This window comes from Osmerus eperlanus, chromosome 14 (assembly GCF_963692335.1).
Source record: "Osmerus eperlanus chromosome 14, fOsmEpe2.1, whole genome shotgun sequence".
Classification (NCBI taxonomy): Eukaryota; Metazoa; Chordata; class Actinopteri; order Osmeriformes; family Osmeridae; genus Osmerus; species Osmerus eperlanus.
In genome coordinates, this window is record NC_085031.1 from 13,998,652 (window position 1) to 14,017,752 (window position 19,101).

The 19,101-nt window shown below is 48.7% G+C and overlaps 1 protein-coding gene across 2 annotated transcripts in view; it reads right to left on the reverse strand.

The window, feature by feature from the left end:
• The window catches only part of galntl6 (polypeptide N-acetylgalactosaminyltransferase like 6), a 50,779-nt gene that overhangs the window by 2,632 nt on the left and 29,046 nt on the right, over positions 1–19,101 (reverse strand). For both annotated transcript variants that reach the window (XM_062477916.1, XM_062477917.1), the window contains exons 6-8: positions 3,205–3,390; positions 2,224–2,407; positions 553–670 (exon numbers count right to left, since the gene is read on the reverse strand). In XM_062477916.1, the coding sequence (XP_062333900.1) occupies positions 553–670; positions 2,224–2,407; positions 3,205–3,390 (488 nt within the window). The remainder of the gene's footprint in view (positions 1–552; positions 671–2,223; positions 2,408–3,204; positions 3,391–19,101) is intronic.

Sequence of the window (19,101 nt, forward strand, 5' to 3'; positions counted from 1 at the left end):
CACCCCCCCTACCCTCTCCTCTCTCCTCAAAGGTGGAGTGATAGGGGGAACAGCAGGGAAGAAAGGAGGAGAGGAAGATGTGAGTTCTTCTCATCTGGCGTGGGGGTGGACTCTTCCTCCTCTCCCCCCCCCCCTGTCCCTCCTCTGTCCCTCCCCTTCTCTCCTCCATCCTTCCCAGGAGAACACGCTCCACTGCCACTTCACCTCATAACTATTTTTGTTGTTACCATGGTTTCCTGTCAGGGAAGAAAGGGCTACATTCCAATTACAGAATAAACTGCAAAAGAGAAAGAGAGGGAGAACGACACAGAGGGAGACAGAGAGAGAGAGAGAGAGAGAGAGAGAGAGAGGGAGAGAAGGACCGTTGTTTGATTTTCCTGTTTGTTTCACAAATAATTTGCCAATGTAAGAACTTTATTATGAGAGAACAGCAATGAAAAACTGGGAACAATGGCACTGGCTTCCTATAAATATCCGTATGACGTGTATGAGTGTGTCTGTGGTGTGTGTGTGTGTGTGTGCGGTGTGTGCGGTGTGTGCGGTGTGTCTCACCTTGAACGAGATCTCGTACTGCTCTCCTCCCCATATCTCCAGTCCCGTGTCGTACCCTCCCAGCTCCCAGAACCACTGGCGGTTCACTGCAAACAGACCACCGGCCATCACTGGAGACCTGGGGTCAGAGGTCAGAGCGGCTCAGACACATACACACACATCACACTTGTCACATACACATCAAATACAAACACACCTCTCACAGGCATGACACACATCACACCTATCACATACACATCAAATACAAACACACTGCACACAGGCATGACACACATCACTACGTTCCTGAGTGTTTATGGAGCCTCAGCCATATAATCACTGGGTTTTCTCATTCAAACAGAGCTCAGCTTATAATGTGGTGTGTTTGTGTGTGTGGGGTGCTGCTCTGGTGCTGTTACTCTGCCTCGCCTGCAGGGGGAAACAACACCTCAGAGATACACACACGCCACTCACTCGATCACTCACTCACTCCCAAGCGTACAGAAAGACAGATAAAGACAGAGTCAGAGAAATAAATAAGAGAACAGAAAAGAAAGAGAGAGAGAAAGAAAGAAAGAGAGAGAGAGCTGCTACTTTATAGATTTACTAAAGTGTTCTCCCTCTGCTTTCTTCTTTGTCTGAAAATAGCTGTATGGACAGCAATGCTAGCTCACACACGACGTGAGCTGAATGACACCGGGAAACTATGTGTGTGTGTGTGTAGGTGTGATACTGAGGATGAAACAAGTGCTTGGTGACTTTGTTTTGAACAGAGAGAGGTAGGTAGCAGTTCCCCCCCCCTCTCTCTCTCTCTCTCTCTCTCTCTCGCTCTCTCCATCTCGCTCTCTCTATTTCTCTCTCCATCTTGCTCTCTCTTTTTCTCTCTCCATCTCTCTCCCCCCATCTCTCTCTCTCAGATCATTTCCTCTGCTCCCAGAGGTGCTGCCAGATGATGACACAGCTAATTTCCATGGTCCTTCCAAATTAATCTTATGTGAGTGACTGTGGGAGTGGCTGTGTGTGTGTGTGTGTAAGTGTGTGTGGTCTGTGTGTGTGTGTGTGTGGTCTGTGTGTGTGTGTGGTCCCTGGTGCTTCCAGCTGGTGAGGACATGTGTGAGACATTGATAATGGAGACAGTCACAGCTGCTACACGAACACACACACACACACACACACACACCGAGAACAGTAGTACACATGCAGGTCCTTCAGGACACATTTAGACTTAATCTCTCACTGAACACACACACACAGATTTGCCTTTGCTCAGCATTTAGTCAGTGAGGTCTTGGTGATGTCATCGCCCTTGAGAGAAGCCGCTACTGACTTGCCTAATTAATAATGCATGAAGACTGACCACAATGAGTGTGTGTCAACATGTGTATGTACGTCAACATGTGTGTGTGTATGTCTTTGTGTGTGTGCGTCTACGTGAGCATGTGTATGTCTTTGTGTGTGTATGGCTAGGTGTGTGTGTGTGTATGGCTAGGTGTGTGTGTGTATGGCTAGGTTTGTGTGTGTGTGTGTACTCACGGGTAGGGCTTGTGTGTGTGTGTGTACTCACGGGTAGGGCTTGTGTGTGTGTGTGTGTGTACTCACGGGTAGGGCTTGTGTGTGTGTGTGTACTCACGGGTAGGGCTTGTGTGTGTGTGTGTACTCACGGGTAGGGCTTGTGTGTGTGTGTGTACTCACGGGTAGGGCTGGCTGGGGTCTGAGCCCTGCAGCTCAGGAGGTATAGGGATGCGCTTGTAGTACAACTCCCAGTCAAACGCTCCCCTCATGGCGTCTCCAGCCTGCGCCTCGTAGCCAAAGTGGTTATGGTCTATCACATCTATCATGGGACACACTATGGTCCTGGAGTTCTGGGCTATCTGGTCTGGAGGGGAGAGGAGGAGAAAAGGAGAAAAGAGAATAGAAGAGATTTAAAATAATGAGAATGATGATTTCAGGGTTTTCTTTTTTTCATCACCCCCCGCCTTTTTGTACTCGGGGCAGCTTTTGGTCACCAGACGATTAGAAACAATTACAGCTTCAAACTGGGTCTGCTCCCCCAGGCCTACCTACCCTGCTGTCACTGTCATCCTGCCTGCCCGTGTGCGTGTGACCGCCTGTCATTGTGTGTGTGAGTGTGTGTATGTGTGTGTCCCAGAACTGTAGGACAGAGCCAGTGGAGCAGGGAGAGCTGCTGTCCTCTCAGAGGATGCCCTGCTGGGACGGATCAGCACTGTCCGTGGAAAGGACAGGAGCGGGGGAGGAGAGAGGAGAGGGGGGGGGGTGATGAAAGGGGGAAGGAGGAGATGAGGGGATGAGAAGAGAAGGGAGGAGGAGGGGAGAAGGAGTAGAGGAGGGATGAGGAGAGAGGGGAGGAGGAAGAGGTGATCATAGTAGGAGGAGGGGGGGGGTGGCAGGAGGGGGGGAAGGGGAGGAGGAAGAGATTAGGGGAGGAGGACAGGGGGGATGAGGAGAGGAGGGGATGAAGAGAGGAGGGAGGAGGTAAAATAAATGGGTGGAAGAGATGAGGTCTATCCATTTCTCTCCTTCTCCTCCTCTCCTGCTCCTCCCTCTCTCCAGGTTTTTCGGATATGAGGTCTTTATCTCTGTCTTTAGAGTAAGTGTGTGCGTGGTAGTGTACGAGTGTGTGCGTGGTAGTGTATGATTGTGTGTGTGTCTTACCCAGTAGTGGAGGCAGCCAGTTAATGTTGGTCTCACAGTGGGAGTCTAAGAAAGTAAGCACCTCTCCCCTCGCCACAGACGCCCCCAGGAGGCGTGTCCTGATTAGCCCCTCCCTCTTCCTGGTTCTGACAATGCGCACTTTAGGGAACTGGGACATGTAGTCTTCTAGACGGGTCTGCAGGTGCTCTGCGGGGAGAGACAGAGAACAGCAAGGTGAACTGGTGCCACACTGATTCATTTAGTGTGAGGGACACACAGACAGAGGGAGACAGGGAGGAGGAGGGGGAGGAGGAGGGGGAGGAGGAGGGTAGACACTATTGTGTTGATTCTTTTTCTCTTTTTCATCCCCTCTTTCAGTTTCACTTCCTCCCTAACCTACATCATGCTATTCCCCTGTTCACTTACAGACCAGAGGTAATGTGATTACACTCACTCTCTCTCTCACACACACACACACACAAACACACAGGCGTACAGCGTCAAAGTTCCAGCATTATTCTAATCCAAGCTTAATACCTGCTCCTCTTGCCCTATCAGGGACTAGCAGGCTGCTCTGCTGTTTGTCCCTGATTACACACACATCCAACAGTGTGTGTGTGTCATGTGTGTCTGTAAGAACTGGAGCAAATGAGAGAGAGAATAAGAGAGAATGAGAGAGAGAATGAGAGAGAGAGAATGAGAGAGAGAGTGTGAGCGAGAGAGTGTGTGTGTGTGTCTTGTGTGTCTGTAGGAACTGGAGCAATTGGGAAAGAGAGAGAGAGAGAGCGAGAGAAAAATAGTGTGTGTGTTGTCCAGCATTGAGCTATCGATCACTCTGTCCTTTCCCTGCTTGATTAAACAAGGTCATAAATCAATGCTGTGATGTGGGCCTGCCGCGGCAACCAGAGGGAGGAAGTGACAAATAAACTATTCAGGAAGGAACGAGGAAGTAGGAAGTTAAGAGATCCCTGGAGGAGGGAGTAGGGGAAGGAGGGGAGAGAGTGGAGGAGAGAGTAGGGGTGAGAAGAGGGAGTTTGGGGGGAGGAAGCTGACAGACCAGTTATGCTTTGATGTTTACCAAACAGCATTCTGTACTTTTAAACTTCTCTACTTGACATATTCTCTCTCTCTCTCTCTCTCTCTCTCTCTCTCTCTCTCTCTCTCTCTCTGTCTCTCTCTCCTACTCTCCCCCTCTCTTCCTTCCTCTCCTCCACATCCAGGTAGAGAATGTTGAGAGAATTTAGAATGCAGGAAGTTCAAACATTGCCGACCTCATCTGTCTGTCACAAGTTCAAACTGTTTAAACAGCTCAGAAAACAAACGACACGCACATACACGCACTCATAAAATGATGAATAGCCGTCCGTGTTTGTCCAGGTTGGAAGAGGAGTAGAGGACGATGACTGCAGACAGGCAGGATGAGGGGATTGAAGGAGATGGGGCAGGTGTCATGCGGACAGCCCGAGGACATCCTCTCCATAGCTATTCTTTAATCAGCACCACATCTAAGCAACATGTGGCCCTCCAGCCAATTACCAGGCTCACTTCAAACCCCTCGTGCTGCAGAGAAACCTGCTGCTCTGTGTGTTGGTGAGAGTGTGCAGGTGTCTGTCTGTGTAGGTGTGTGTGACCCCTGCTATTGTCTCAAGGGTAGGCTGTATGAGGTCAACAGATAAGAGAACATTTTCGACAGGGTAAACCGCATAGTGAGATATAGGATACACATGACACACACTGACAGACACGCACAGCAACTCTGAGCTGTTGATTGTCCTGCAGTTGATCTGGAGCAACAGCAGCTACTGACAAGATCCTGTGCGTGTGTGTGATGTATGGACAAGGGTGTGTCTAGCTGACATGTTGAGGGCGGCAGTTGCTGGTTTAGCGAGACGCATCTTTTGATACATGGTGATCGTTACCAAGGGAACAAAGCCCAGGCTGCTGAAGCTGTATTGATTAGCTGTGCAAGGCGAGGGTGGATGGGAGGATGAGAGGACCGCTGGTAACTGGAGAGATAAAGAGGAGGGATTCACGACCAAGAGACAGAAGCCAGACTGACACTGGCGAAGGAAATACCAGCCAATGAGAGAGCAGGAAATAACAACCTGGAAGGGGAAGAGGGGAGAGAGAGGAAGAGTAGAAGACCGGGGAGGAAGATGAGGAAGATGAGAGGGAAGCCTCGTTCTAGTGCGAGGTTTCACACTGCGCATTTGAGCAGAGATTACATCCAGGTTCTGTATTTCTCAGACACACGACAGTGCTAGCAACCCCAGGGTTCTGTCTGTCTGGAGGTGGACAGAGAAGGGAAGGAGGAGCAGAGGAAGAGAACGGGGGAGGAGGAGTAGAAAGAGCTGAGGAAGAGGAGGAGAAGGAGGACAGGAGAAGGGGGGGAGGAGTTGGAGGAGAGGAGTGTAGAAGGGAAGAGGGAGGAGAATGGATGGGATGGGTGAAAGGGGAATGAAAGGAGAAATGAAGTATGTAAGGTCTGTTCAGGCAACTGCTGTCCTTCAACTCTTTCTCTTAATCTTTTCCAGTTCTCTCTCCCTCTCTCTCTCTCTCTCTCTCTCTCTCTCTGTCTCTTTCTCTTTTAGGGGAAGAAGAACAGATCCTTCCTCCACTTCCTCTCCAGAGAAAGTCACCACATAATGACATTTGTTTCCATGCTTCTTCAAAGTGAATTACCCTGCCAGTCTGGCTGCAGAGGTGTGTGGGTTTGTGTGTCTGTGAGTTTGTCTGTGAGTGTGTGTGTGTCTGTGAGTGAGTGTATATATGTATGTAAATGTGTGTTAGTGTGAGGTATATAATGTAACAACTTTCCTATATTGGTTGATTTGATCATATGAAATAAGCTACTGAGAGGAAGTGAAAAGGACAAAGCGGGGAGATAAATAAATAGAAAAAGAGAGATTGAGAAAGAAAGAGGGACAAAGATGAGGAGAGAAAGAGAGACTGTGACGTCTCACCCTGCTCCCGAGGTCATGTTTTCGTTTCATGTCATTCATTTCTCATGTCCGGTTCTATTTTGATTCACTCTCCTCTCCTCTCGTTTCAGTCTCCACCTGCCCTGCCTGTGTGACTGTCTTCCCAGCTCTGATTAATTTCCCCTTACCTCTCGTTATCCCTCCCTCCCCAGTGTCTCTAACCCTCGTCTTCCTGATCGTCTGTGCCAGGGTGTCTTTGAACCCTGTATCAGGCATTCAATCATTTTTCCTTGTGTCTAGTTCTCCTGGCATTTTGATCCCTGCTTTCTTTACCCCAACCTTGCTTTTGTCTTGTCCCTGCTGGATTTGTTTGCTGGATTATTCCCACTGACTTCCTGTGTACCAAACTTTTGCAAGTAAAGACTTTGTTTGTTTTCAAGATTCCGTCTCTGAGTCGTGCGATTGAGTCCTCAAGCCTGTAAGTCCGCCAGTCGTTACAGACAGAGAAAGATGGAGGGCAGAGATCACACACAGAAGGATTCTATTTCAGTTAAATCCCAAAAGGAATGAAGATGAGTGGAGAAGGTTTGTGTGTGTCAGCTGTCTCTGGAGGGGAGGGGGGTCTTGGAGGGGGGGGGGTAGCAGAGGAGAGAGACAGAGAAGAAAACACAGATGGCTCTAAGACACTTTCTCTCGACCTTTGCTCAGAAAAAAGTCCTTGTCTTTCTCCGCTTGTGGCGTTTGTGTGTGTGACAGAAAGTGTGTGTGTCGCAGAGAGAGCTGGAGAAAGTGTCTGTTTTCTGACTGGTCAGTGTCAACAAGACGCAGCCTTTCCTCTCACCTGTGACAGGTGCTGTGTGTCAGAGGGGCGAGAGGAGGTGTGTGTGCTCCTCCATGATAATCACCGTACGGTGAGTGTGGCTGGTGGGGGGAGAAGCAGCAGGACTATCAAATATTCATCTGACGACCTCTGACCTCTGGCTCACCAGGTGTCAGTCTTCCTGCAGAAGAATACATCTTTAATGTCCTCCACAGTGCTGCGTGGGCGCGCATGTGTGGAAAAGGGTTAGTGCATGTGTCAGAGTGTGAGTGAAAGTGTGTGTGTGTGTTACTACTAGAGCCAGCTAAAAAGCTTCTGCATATAATTTAATCTCTCCTGGTACAATAGCGTGACTGTCTGAGACTGTGTGTGTGTCTGGTCTCTAACGAGCCGAGGTTAATCTATGACCAAGCTAGTCATGATGATGATGTATGAAGGAGTCACTATGTCACATACACATTCGAACTCGAACACACACACACACAGGGTAGATGTTTTGGCCACTCTATGCTTCCTGTTATAGAGGGAGAGAGCACTTAGACTGACATCCCTGGAAACCACACTCCAACCAGATTATTACTGATGCAGAGGACACACACTCACGCCCACAGTATGTTGTGTAGACATAGAGCGTGGCGTAGAAATCACAGTCCTGCAATATTGAGAGCAGTAACACGCCTGTTGCATTATCTGCTCTCTCATTACTGTGCGTGTGTATGTGCGTGTGTGACTGGCTGGTGTAGGTACCACGGAAACATCTCATGCTTGTAGTTAGAACTGCTCTGTTCTCACTAATGCACTGAGTCCACTGGGACTGTGCACACACACACGCAAGCTCAGCCTTTGTTATTTTATCACACAGACTGCCTCTCCTCACTAAAAGCTTATCAGAGCATTACTAAACACGCCGCTCACACCTGCGTTAGCTCAGGTAACGCGTCAGCACACGGCAGGTGTTTAACACACACAACAGGAGGAGAGAGAGCGACACAACTAGGGCGGGACTAATAGAGGTCAGCTGAGAGAGGGAGATGGGGGGAGACAGAGAGGGAGAGAGTGAAGGGAGAGAGAGAGAGATGGGGAGGAAGAGAGAGCATGAGAGAAAGCAAGAAAAAGAGACAGAACTGGGACTAATAGAGGTCAGCTGAGAGAGAGGGAGAGGAAGGGGGGAGGAGAGAAAGAAAGGGAGAGAGAGTAAAGGGAGAGATAGGGAGAGAAAGAGAGAGCGACAGAAAGGGAGAGAGAGAGACAGAACTGGGACTAATAGAGGTCAGCAGAGAGAGATGTATTTCAGTAGTGTCCTCACGTACATACAATCATTTTTATTATTTTTTTCAAAATCACTTTTTGTTCGCACACTTTCCCCCTGTTCTGTGGCTGTAGTAATGATTGCTGCACCAGCAGAGAACCACCAGTGGAGAATCTCCAGGAGAGAAACTGTTTCCAGAAGTGCAACAGGATCTGCTGTCAGAACTTCTCAACTGACCAGCTCTCCTCCCCTGACCCCTGACCTCTGACTCCAGCCTGATGGACCAATGAGCAGCCTTTCAGAGCTGGGGAGAGACGGGCCACATAGTTACATGACTGGCTGCTGAGGCCATTTAGTTTGTCGGGCTGTGGGTGTGTGTGTGTGTGCGTGTGCATGTGTGTGTGTGTGTGTGAGAGAGCAAGAGATTCAGCATGACAGAACGTCTGCCAAACCAAAGCCCAGAGGACTATGACCCTCAACTAACACACACAAAGACACACACACACACACCCAGGGCTGTTGCTGTGTTGTCGTAGCGATGTCTCGTTAAGGAGGTGACAGGGGTGCTAATGAATGAGGTCACGTCCTGTCGCTGTACTGTGATCAAGACGAGCGTGGTACAGGGGATTAGCTGGTAATTACACATGGCATGTGTGTGTCTGTGTGTGTATGTGTAATACAACTAGCTAAAGCAACTAGCTTTTTATCAGTGGGGAAATAGGCTGCGCATGACATGGGGAGCTGTGATAAACACACACAAACAGACACGCACACACACACACAGACACGCACAAATGCATAGACACATGCACTCACACACATGCACACAAGCTCACATGCGCACACTCACACACAGCCAGCTAGATGAAAGCAGCTTGTGTAGATGCAGAGGTAAACGCAGGCTGTGAAATGGCACACATGCTGCACAGAGATAACTGATCATATTCTCTTCGCTTAAGCTTAGAGGGATGGAGGGAGGGAGGGAGGGAGAGAGAGATGGAAAGAGAAAGAGGGAGAGAGAATGGGAGGGAGAAGGAAAGGGAAGGAGAGAGAGGAGGGAGACAGCAAAATGCAGTTTTGCACGTTTTTCTAATACTTCTACTAATGGCTGTAAATTGTTCACACATACACACATCCCCGTCACCCTGTTGGACTGTGTAAAACTGTAACTAAGCAGATTCAGAAGCCATCAGCTCAGGGGATGGAGATAAGATCGCCGTGGACACGCTGATCGTCGTGGATACGCTGACAGGGCATTGTTTTATGGCACTGTGAATTGCTGTGACATTTACTTTCTTTTGTCTTTCCTCAAAATGAAGACATTCCTCCAGGCAGCCCTGTATTCACTCTCCCTTTCTCTCTCTTTATCCCTTTTCTATCTACTCCTCCCTTCATCTCTCCGCTTCTTTATCGCCCCTTTTCTCCCATCCTTCCCTCCCTGCATCTCTAAGTCAAACCTAGAGCAGCATTCCATGATATTTGTACAACCATTCAAACTCACCTTTGAAGGGTGGAGAGTTAGCAACCAGTAACACTACAGAACCTGGGGGCTCGTTAGACCCTCGTCTCAAGCAGAACAGGGCATCATGTAATGGGTGGGTGTCGCTAAGTGCTGGAGCGTTTGTCTGCAGATCGAGAGGTCACAGGTTCAACCTGCCAACTCCTCCCCTCCTCGTAAGTCGCTTTGGATAAAAGCGCCTGCTAAATAAACACAATATTATTACCATTAACAAGTGCACCACTCCAGTAGAGTGGTGCAGGGACAGGCTGACCATGCCTGTAGAGCTCCCCCGGCTGGCAGGCCTGCAGCCCTGAAACCCTGCAGCCCTGAAACCCTGCAGCCCTGAAACCCTGCAGCCCTGAAACCCTGCAGCCCTTAAACCCTGCATCCCTGAAACCCTGCAGCCCTGAAACCCTGCAGCCCTGAAACCCTGCAGCCCTTAAACCCTGCATCCCTGAAACCCTGCAGCCCTGAAACCCTTAAACCCTGCAGCCCTGAAACCCTGCAGCCCTGCAGCCCTGAAACCCTGCAGCCCTGAAACCCTGCAGCCCTGAAACCCTCCAGCCCTGAAACCCTGCAGCCCTTAAACCCTGCAGCCCTGAAACCCTGAAGCCCTGAAACCCTGCAGCCCTTTAACCCTGCAGCCCTGAAACCCTGCTGCCCTGCAACCCTGCAGCCCTGAAACCCTGCAGCCCTGAAACCCTGCAGCCCTGCGAGCCTACCCACAGCAAAGAGGTAGGCTTGCAGCCAACCAGACAGGACAGATTAATCCATTTTGGTGCAGACAATGTGCTCTTCTGTGCCAATAAAGTTGTTGAATTTAACGGAGAGAGAGAAGACAGCAGCATAGAGAAACAGAGAGAAAAACTGAGATTGAGAGTGAAGGAGAGAGAAAGAGGACTTTAGGAAAGATGTGTGGGGGGACAGAGACAGAGAGAAAGTGAGAAGCAGAGACAGAGAGGTAAAGGTAAATGTCATCAGTAATACCTGCATTACCTCCCAGCTGAGAGAATGACAGAACAGAGCATTCTGGAAGGAACTCAATCTTCTCTCCTAAACCCCCTTTATCCTCCTCCTATAAACACACACACCACACTACACCACACCACCCACATTCATACTCACACACACCCACATCACAGCATCCAAACAAAACACCTCCCTCCATACTCCCTGATAGCTGCAGCCTCTGAAAGCACCCAAAACACACAATCAGAAATGGACCTCTTTGGATTGACACACACAGACACACACAGGCTCCTCGGCTATGTGTGTGTGAGTGTGTATTGATCGAGTGGTTCTAACTCAGACCAGAACACGAGAACACGTCCTGAAAGAGACACACTCTAAACCCTGGTAATGAAAGGCCTCAGGGCAGGGAGACAGGCTCCACAAGGTGTGTGTGTGGGACAAAATGTGTTTGTTTGTGAAACTTTCTTTTTTTGTTTTTGTTTGTGAGTGTGAACGTTTGTGTGTAGGACTGTGTGTGTGAGACTGTGCATGTGTGTAGGGCTGTGTGTGAGACTGCCTGTCTGTATGTGTGTGTATGTGTGTCAGACTGTGTGTGAGAGAGAGACTGTGTGTGTGTTTTATGGCAGGTTAAAGACTTGGCATGCGTTGGGGTGGACACTCGTCTGTGTGAGCGACAGTTTTATGGTCTCCTAGGGGATTACCGTGGCAACGCTGCTCATAAATAACCACATTCTGAGAAGGAGAGAACCCCCCCCAAGAACCAGAACCTAGCAAAGTCCTGAACCAGAACCCCCCCAGAATCAGAACTCCCAGGCCAGCTCAGCTGATGTGGAGAAATCCATTTAGATGATTTTATCTAACTTTTCTGCTTCAATAACTTCTGTTGGCTCCTGCCATTCTCCATCCATAGTAATTACTATGCCCCCAGGTTAACTGGACACACATACACACACACACCAGTTAAATAAAATATGACAATGTTCCTGAATTTAATAATAATAAATGTTCATTCTGCTGTGACCTCGGGACAGGATAGAGTCGTTTGATACTTCTCTTTGCACAGCAGGCCTGACTTTGCCCTTGGTGGAGCACTGATCGAACTGCTGCCAGCCAAATAATATCAGAATGGCTGCTATGTTATTAAGAAGTGTGTGTGTGTGTGTCAGTGTGATTGTCTACATGTATATGTGTCTGTGTGTGTAGTTATATTTTAATAGTTTGTGGTGTCATTAGGTTGGCTAGGCTGGTGCAGAGAGATAGCAGCAGTGATGTCATCACCAGGATAGACAGAGATTACTGGCCAAGCCCAGGCCAATCACAACACTGCAGCAGAATGCCTCTGTTCAGAGACACACTCTGATTGACTCGTTTACACTTGAGCTCGGATAGGCGAAGGCTAACCATTGGTGCATCAGGAAGGCACTAGTGTGGGTGTGTGTGTCTGTGTGTGTTTGTGTTGACACGTGATGAGCAAAGCATCTTTACTTTAATCAGGCCATTAATTTTTTATTAAATATGTGAGAGAGATCTACCTCATGTTATCCTGATTCTGTCTCCTTCCATAGCTCCATTTACACATGAACACACACACACACTGTGTGTTCAAGTCATGTTTCTTTGTAGAACACACGCAGATAGACACCTGTGATGGATTTAAAGGGATTACCTGAGTAGATACACACACACACACACAAACACACACACACACACACACACACATTCTTGCTCTAATTAAAAGTAGAGTCAGGCTGTGAGGTCAGTCAAAGACTTCCTCAGTCCTTTAGATTAATTACCCTGCTATCACACAACCATACACACACAAAGACACACACAGACACACAGATGCACTAACACACACACACCTCTTCTCTCTGACCATCATTAACTATCCATGGACAGATTCTCTCCCAGAGAGAAGTCATATCCCTTAATTATTCTCCCTGGTCGCCATGGCACCTGTCACTCACTCAGGAAGAGAGGTGGTGGGAGGTGGTGGGGGGGTTACGACCAGTTATAGAGATGGAGGCAGGGAGATTAGAGAAAAGGAGAGGGCAGAAAGAAGAAAAAAGAGCTGCATAAAACAAATAGTTAAATATGTAAATAAACAAAGTCAGAGTGAAAAAGCGATATGGAGAGAGAAAGACAGAGAAGAGAGAGAGGAGAGAGAGAGAGGAGGGCATAAAGCAAAGGAGGCCATACACAGAGGCAGAGGAGAAGAAAGAGAGGGCAGAGACACAGAGACAAGGAGAGACATGGTAAAAGGGAGAGACAGAGAGACAGAGAGAGAGAGAGAGAGACAGAGAGAGAGAGAGAGAGAGAGAGAGAGAGAGAGGGGTTGAGACGGAAAGAGAAGATAAGTGGAGAGAGGGAGTGAGACAAAAAGAATGAGAAAGAAAAAGGGGGTGGAGACGGAGAGAAGGAGAGACTCAGAAAGACAGAGGGAGAAGGAGAGAGGAGAGACTCAGAGAGACAGAGGGAGAAGGAGAAAGGAGAGACTAAGAGAGACAGAGGGAGAAGGAGAGAGGAGAGACCCAGAGAGACAGAGGGAGAAGGAGAGAGGAGAGACTCCGAGCGACAGAGGGAGAGGGAGAGACTCAGAGAGACAGAGGGAGAAGGAGAGAGGAGAGACTCCGAGAGACAGAGGGAGAAGGAGAGAGGAGAGACTCAGAGAGACAGAGGGAGAAGGAGACAGGATGTAGAGATGGCTCCGGAGTGTAGGGCAGGGGGGCTGTATGGTTGACATCCGTTCACAGCTGAGCAGTAATGACAGTAAAATAGCTGCAATCTTCCTGCTCTTTCACAGCACTAAAGAAGGATACGTCCCTCTTCAATGTCACTGCTCTAGGGGGAAGGGTGTGTGTGTGGGTGTGTATGTATGTATGTGTGGTGTGTGTATGTATGTATGTACGTATGTGTGTGTGTGTGCATGTGTGTGAGACAGTTTGAGCCATGCCAGACAGACCTCCATGGTGACTAAAGCTTTAAAACGTTGAGCTGGCTCCCTCAGCAGCCAAGCCAATTAAGACACACACACACACACACATAAATAAGCACACGGATGAACACTGAGACAAATTCTGCCTCTGTGAGATTTGCTGAAAGGCAGTTCTCTCAAACCAGGAAACACAGCCCGGTCCGAGCAGGGAAGTTGTGTGTGTGTCTTTAACAACATCCTCCTTCTGTTGTTGCAGGATCCTACTGAAGGCTCTCCTGTACTGTACGCTGGAGCACACACACACACACATTTCATGCTCCAGCTCTCCTCTGCCGGACTGTAGCAAACATTAATCATGACTCCTCCCCCGAGCCCTCGAATGATCTTGTGATTGGCTGGGAGGGGGTAGTCAAGGTTGTGATTGGCTAGGAGGAGTTAGTCAAGGACAGAGATGACTGGTCCCCAGACCCCTTGTCCTGGCCTCCAGGGGAGGGGGTTTCTCCCCCCTCCTCTTCTTTTATCCTTCCTGTTTTGCTTTGACTCCTATCCTATCTTTCTCTCCTCCCTTCCTCTCGTCTTCTCCTCCTTGTGATGGACGGTTAATCATCTCTCTTTAATTGATCCAGATAATTATGGAAGTTAATCGAGAGATAGAGAGATTAAAAGGGAAAGAGAGAGAATTAAGGATAGAGAGGGAACAGGGAGAGAAGCAGAAGGGAAGTGGTAAAGAGAGAGAAAAAGAGATGGGTAGAGAGTAAGAGATAGGGAGAAAGAGGGGGTGGAAGAGGACAGATAGAAGGAGAGAGAAGGAGAAAGACAAGGAGCGGGAGGATCTCTCCCTGGGCTGTTGACGTTGCTGCTAATGTCACAACAAGCCTGGTGATTAGCATAAACAGTCCCTCCGACGCCACTGAACAAACCACCGCCATGTCTGTTTGTTTATCTGTTTATTTGTTTACAATCCGCCGTCTCTCTCTCCCTTAGAGAGCAAATATTTGAGACTTCACAGTGAATGTCTTCGTGTTTATTAGTGCATGAGTGCTTGGGGTGATTGGTGTGGGTGTGTGTGTACGTGTTTGCCCTTATCAGTGTGCGTGTTGTTCAAATCAAATTACTATGCCCTGTAATACAGCAGTCTTCATCAGTGATGATGATGATTTGGTTCAGTGTCATTTAGAACACACACACGCACACATTCATGTGTGAAGTATTCACACGCAAAATGGATGGAGCATAAAGTACTGTCTCCTACCCCTCCACACACACCTACACACACACTGCTATACCCCACCCCTCTTACCGCACACACACACACACTGTTTCACGGAGCCTTTGAGCCAAAACCAGCAGGCAGCAGAACTTCAAAACAAACACAGTATTCATAAGTCAACAAAAGTCAAGAGTAGCAGAGAGGACAGGCAACTAGGCAGGAGGAGAGGAGTGGGAGGAAGAGAAGAGAGGGGACGAGGAGGGAGGAGAGGAGGAGCATAGGTGAGGAGAAAAGAGAAGTGGAGGAGACGAGAGTCCGAGGGAGGAGGAGAGAGGAGGAGAAGAGAACAGAGGTTAGCTGAGAAGATGAGAGGAGGAAAGAGATGTGATGCGGAGGAGAGAAGTGCGGGAGGAGAGAAGTGCGTGTGACAGCAGGTGAATGTTGACAGGCCGGGATTGATCAGTCGAGGTGGCATACCCCCCTGCATAGATCAATCCCCTACTGTACCTTAGACCAGGAGTACAGACACCACCTCCTCTATCTGCAGCAGGAGAGGTGTTACCTTTAATAACATCCCTGGAGGAAGCGGTGGGTGGGAACTGAAGGCTCATACAGTTTTAATGCCCTAGCAGGGTCAATATTAGCTCAACCAATCACAGGCTGATGAGAGGAGAGACTCATCTCTGGAAGACAAACAGAGACTAATGAGAACATCTGCAGAGAGAGAGACAGAGAGAGAGAGAGAGAGAGAGAGAGAGAGAGAGAGAGAGAGAGGTGGGGGGAAGGAGACAGTGGAGGGTAAAGAGGGAGAGGGTGGGAGCTGGAGGGGGAGGGAGAGGAGGGGAGGGGAGGGGGAGACAGGAGGGGAGAAGGAGGGAGAAATAATTCCCACTATCCGTTTGAAGAGGTAGGTAGTGGGGCACCGGGAGACTATGTGTGTGTGTGTGTGTGTGTGTGTGTATGTGTGCGTGTGTATGTGTGTGTGTGCAGGAAGCTATTACATTCCACCTCGGTGCTCTCAGACATTTCATTGGTCTGGGACCAGAGAATGACTTCCTGGACACATACACACACACACCACTTCCTATCACGCCTCCCCTTAAGACCACCTACACACCCTCTCCCCCACACACACACCAGCGCCCACAGAACCTGCTACATTACACCAGCCACCAGACCCTAACCTGCTGCTAAACTACTGGAGAGAGATAAAAAGAGGTAAAGCGAGAGACAAAAAGACACAGGTAGGGTTAGAGAGACTGAGAGAGGAACATTCTGTAGAGAGAGAGAGAGAGAGACACACACACACAGAGACAGGGATACAGAGAGAGAGGGGGAGACGAAACAGAGAGGTAGCCAGAGAAAGGAAGAAAAAGATACAAAGAGAGAGAGAGAGAGCGAGAGAGAGCTGGTACCCAGTTCCTGCAGCAGGGCGTGTGTCTGACTGCTGCTACAACTCTATCAGTGGACACAGTAGTCTTGTGTCTCCATTCATATTCTAATGAGACAGACAAGACGCAGGCTCTGCCTAGCATGGTCCAACCACAGGGACACACCAGCTAATTACATGTGTGTATTTGTGTGTGTGTGGGAGAACGAGAGTGTGTGTGACAGCGTTTGCATCTCTGTGGTTGTATCTGTGAGAGAGCGTGTGTCAGCGTTTGTGAATGTGTGTGTGTGTGTGTGTGTGTGTGAGTGTATGATGGGGATTGTGTGTCAGTGTTTATGTGTGTGAGATGGGGATTGTGTGTGTGTCCAGCCATTGCTGAGGTAATGCCACCTCTCTAAGCATTCTAATCTATACTTCCACCCCAGGGGACTGGGAACAGGACCAGGAGAGAGAGAAAGAGAGCGAGAGAGAGAGAGAGAGAGAGAGAGAGAGAGAGAGAGAGGGGTAAAAGGAGAGGGGTAAAGAGAGAGGGGTAAAGAGAGAGGGAGAGAAAGACAGAAAGGAATAGAAGGAAAGAAAAAGACAAAGGCGTATACAGTATATAGAGAGAGGGAGAAATGGAGCTAGGAAAGTGTGAGAGATGTCAGATGGCTGAGCGGTCAGGGAATCGGGCTATTAATCAGAAGGTTGACGGTTCGATTCCTGGCCGTGAAAAATGTAAATGTAAAAAAATCAGAATCAGAATGCATTAAAATAGCAGAGAATAGAACAGAATAGTCCAACATGGTGTGTAGATCTGTTATCTGTAACCTGGCCCTCTCTACACACAGGGACTAGAAGGCACAGCCATTAGAACCCATCTCTCGCAGCAAAGGCTGAATGGGAAGGAGGTCACGGTGCATAAGCATTATGGGATGGTAGGGCAGGCTCCCCAGTGTGCTAGTATTGATTAACACGGGGACATTCTGTTACAGAGAGGGAGAGGGTTGCCATGTGGAACGAGTGTACAGAGAGCATCTCAACAATGACCCTGTCACAGGATTGATTACTGCTCTGTGGTGAGCACCTGGGGCTTGAGGGGGATGGAGGGGTGGAGGAGATAGACAAGCCGATTCAGAAGTGCTAGAGGTTATAGTGTGGAAGGTATCTTCACTGGTCTCTCCTTCAGGCAGGGTTACACTCCGGGTTATCTCTTGTAGATTATATACTGGGTTATCTCTTGGTTTTATGAGAAATGTAAAGGCTGCAGCTGGAGAATCAATACAACCCCCATCACCACACACACACACACACACCTGTCAGCTTCATACTAGGTAGGAGTCTTCTACACACACCTGCCTCAGGCCTGTAGGTAGTGAACTCACTCAGGAAGAATGGACATATTCTCAGTGCTCCATCCTTCCCTCTCTCCTCTCTCTCTTTCTCTCCTGCCCTCCTTCTTTCGTTTCTCCTCTCTACCTGTCTTTTTCTCTCTGTCAGTCAGTCTTTCTATCTTTGTCAGTTAGCCCCCCACCCCCGTACACACCCACCCACCCACCCACCCACCCACCGGATGTCTATTCTCTCTTGGAGTCTGTCACTATGGGCGGATACACCTCTGGATTTTCTACTTCTCTTCACCCTCAGGTTTAACCTCTGTGTGTGTGTGTGTGTCACTCAGACTGATGTCATAGGACAGATTGAGAGTAGAGACAGCAAGTCAACAGCCAGTCTTATCTATAATTCATATATCAACGTTCAGGCCAGAATAATAAATTAATAAGAGACAGGGCTGGTGTGCATGTATATGTGTGTATGTGTGTGTGTGTGTATGAATGTGTGTGTATGTGTGTGTATGAATGTTCATGTATTCTGACAGCCAAGCTACTCCTGTTCTTCCTGGAGCTACTATTAGCATGTGGCCTTGTAGACTCCCAGGCCTGAACACACACACACCCACAACACAGAGGGTGTATACATCCTAAGCAGTGCCAGGTTGTTGATTAAGAACCATACACACACAGGAGCCAGATGGAAGTCTGTTTCTATGATGATCTCAGATCTCCTACACTTATCAGTTCTTACAGAACGACCTCATTCTGTCTACACACAAAATCATCCACTGCACGCGCACGCATGCATATATCCAGTAATTTCAGGTCAAGTATAAATACTGTATCTGTTAAGGGCTTTGTGTGTGCTGTGCTGTGTGCGTGTGTACTGAAGGGTGGATGAGTGAGTGTGTGTGTGTGTGTGTGAGACATGGTGGACACCAGTAGTTCCCAGGCCTGTGTGTCTCTCCTGAGTTAACCAATTACAGCAGGTCTTGTTCAGCCTCAGATCATTCCTGCCTCAGTAATGAGAATGGATTAGAACTCTCCCTTCAGACTCTCTCTGTTACTCCTCCTCTCTCTCTCTCCCTCTCCATCTCCCTCTCACACTCCCTCTTCATCTCCTCTCTTTCCCTTGTCTTTCTCTCTCCCCACCTTCCTCTCATCTCTCTTACTTCCTCTCCTCTCTCTATCCCCGTTCCACTCCTCCCCCTCTCCTCTCTCTCTCCTTCTCCTCCTCCTCTCACATCCCCCCCCTCTCCTTTCTACCTTTTAATATTTTATTCTGAGGGATTTATTGACATTATATTCTCTGGTAAATATTGCCAAAGCCACAGTTCTCAATCAATGGAAATCATTTTTGAACTCAACTTCTCCCTCTCTCACTCCCGACTCCCTCCTTTCCCTTTCTCATAATCTCTCTCCTCCCCTCTCCCCATCCTTGATCACCCCTCTCCCCATTCCTTCTCTCCCTTTTCTCTCTTCCCTCCCTCTCTCCACTTGATGCAAAGCAGCCGTCTCCAGGGCCCAACATAAGAGGGCTGACTGTACGACCTCTTCTCTACGACCACACCATCATCCATAGATTACAGTGGTAACGGCTGTCTAGA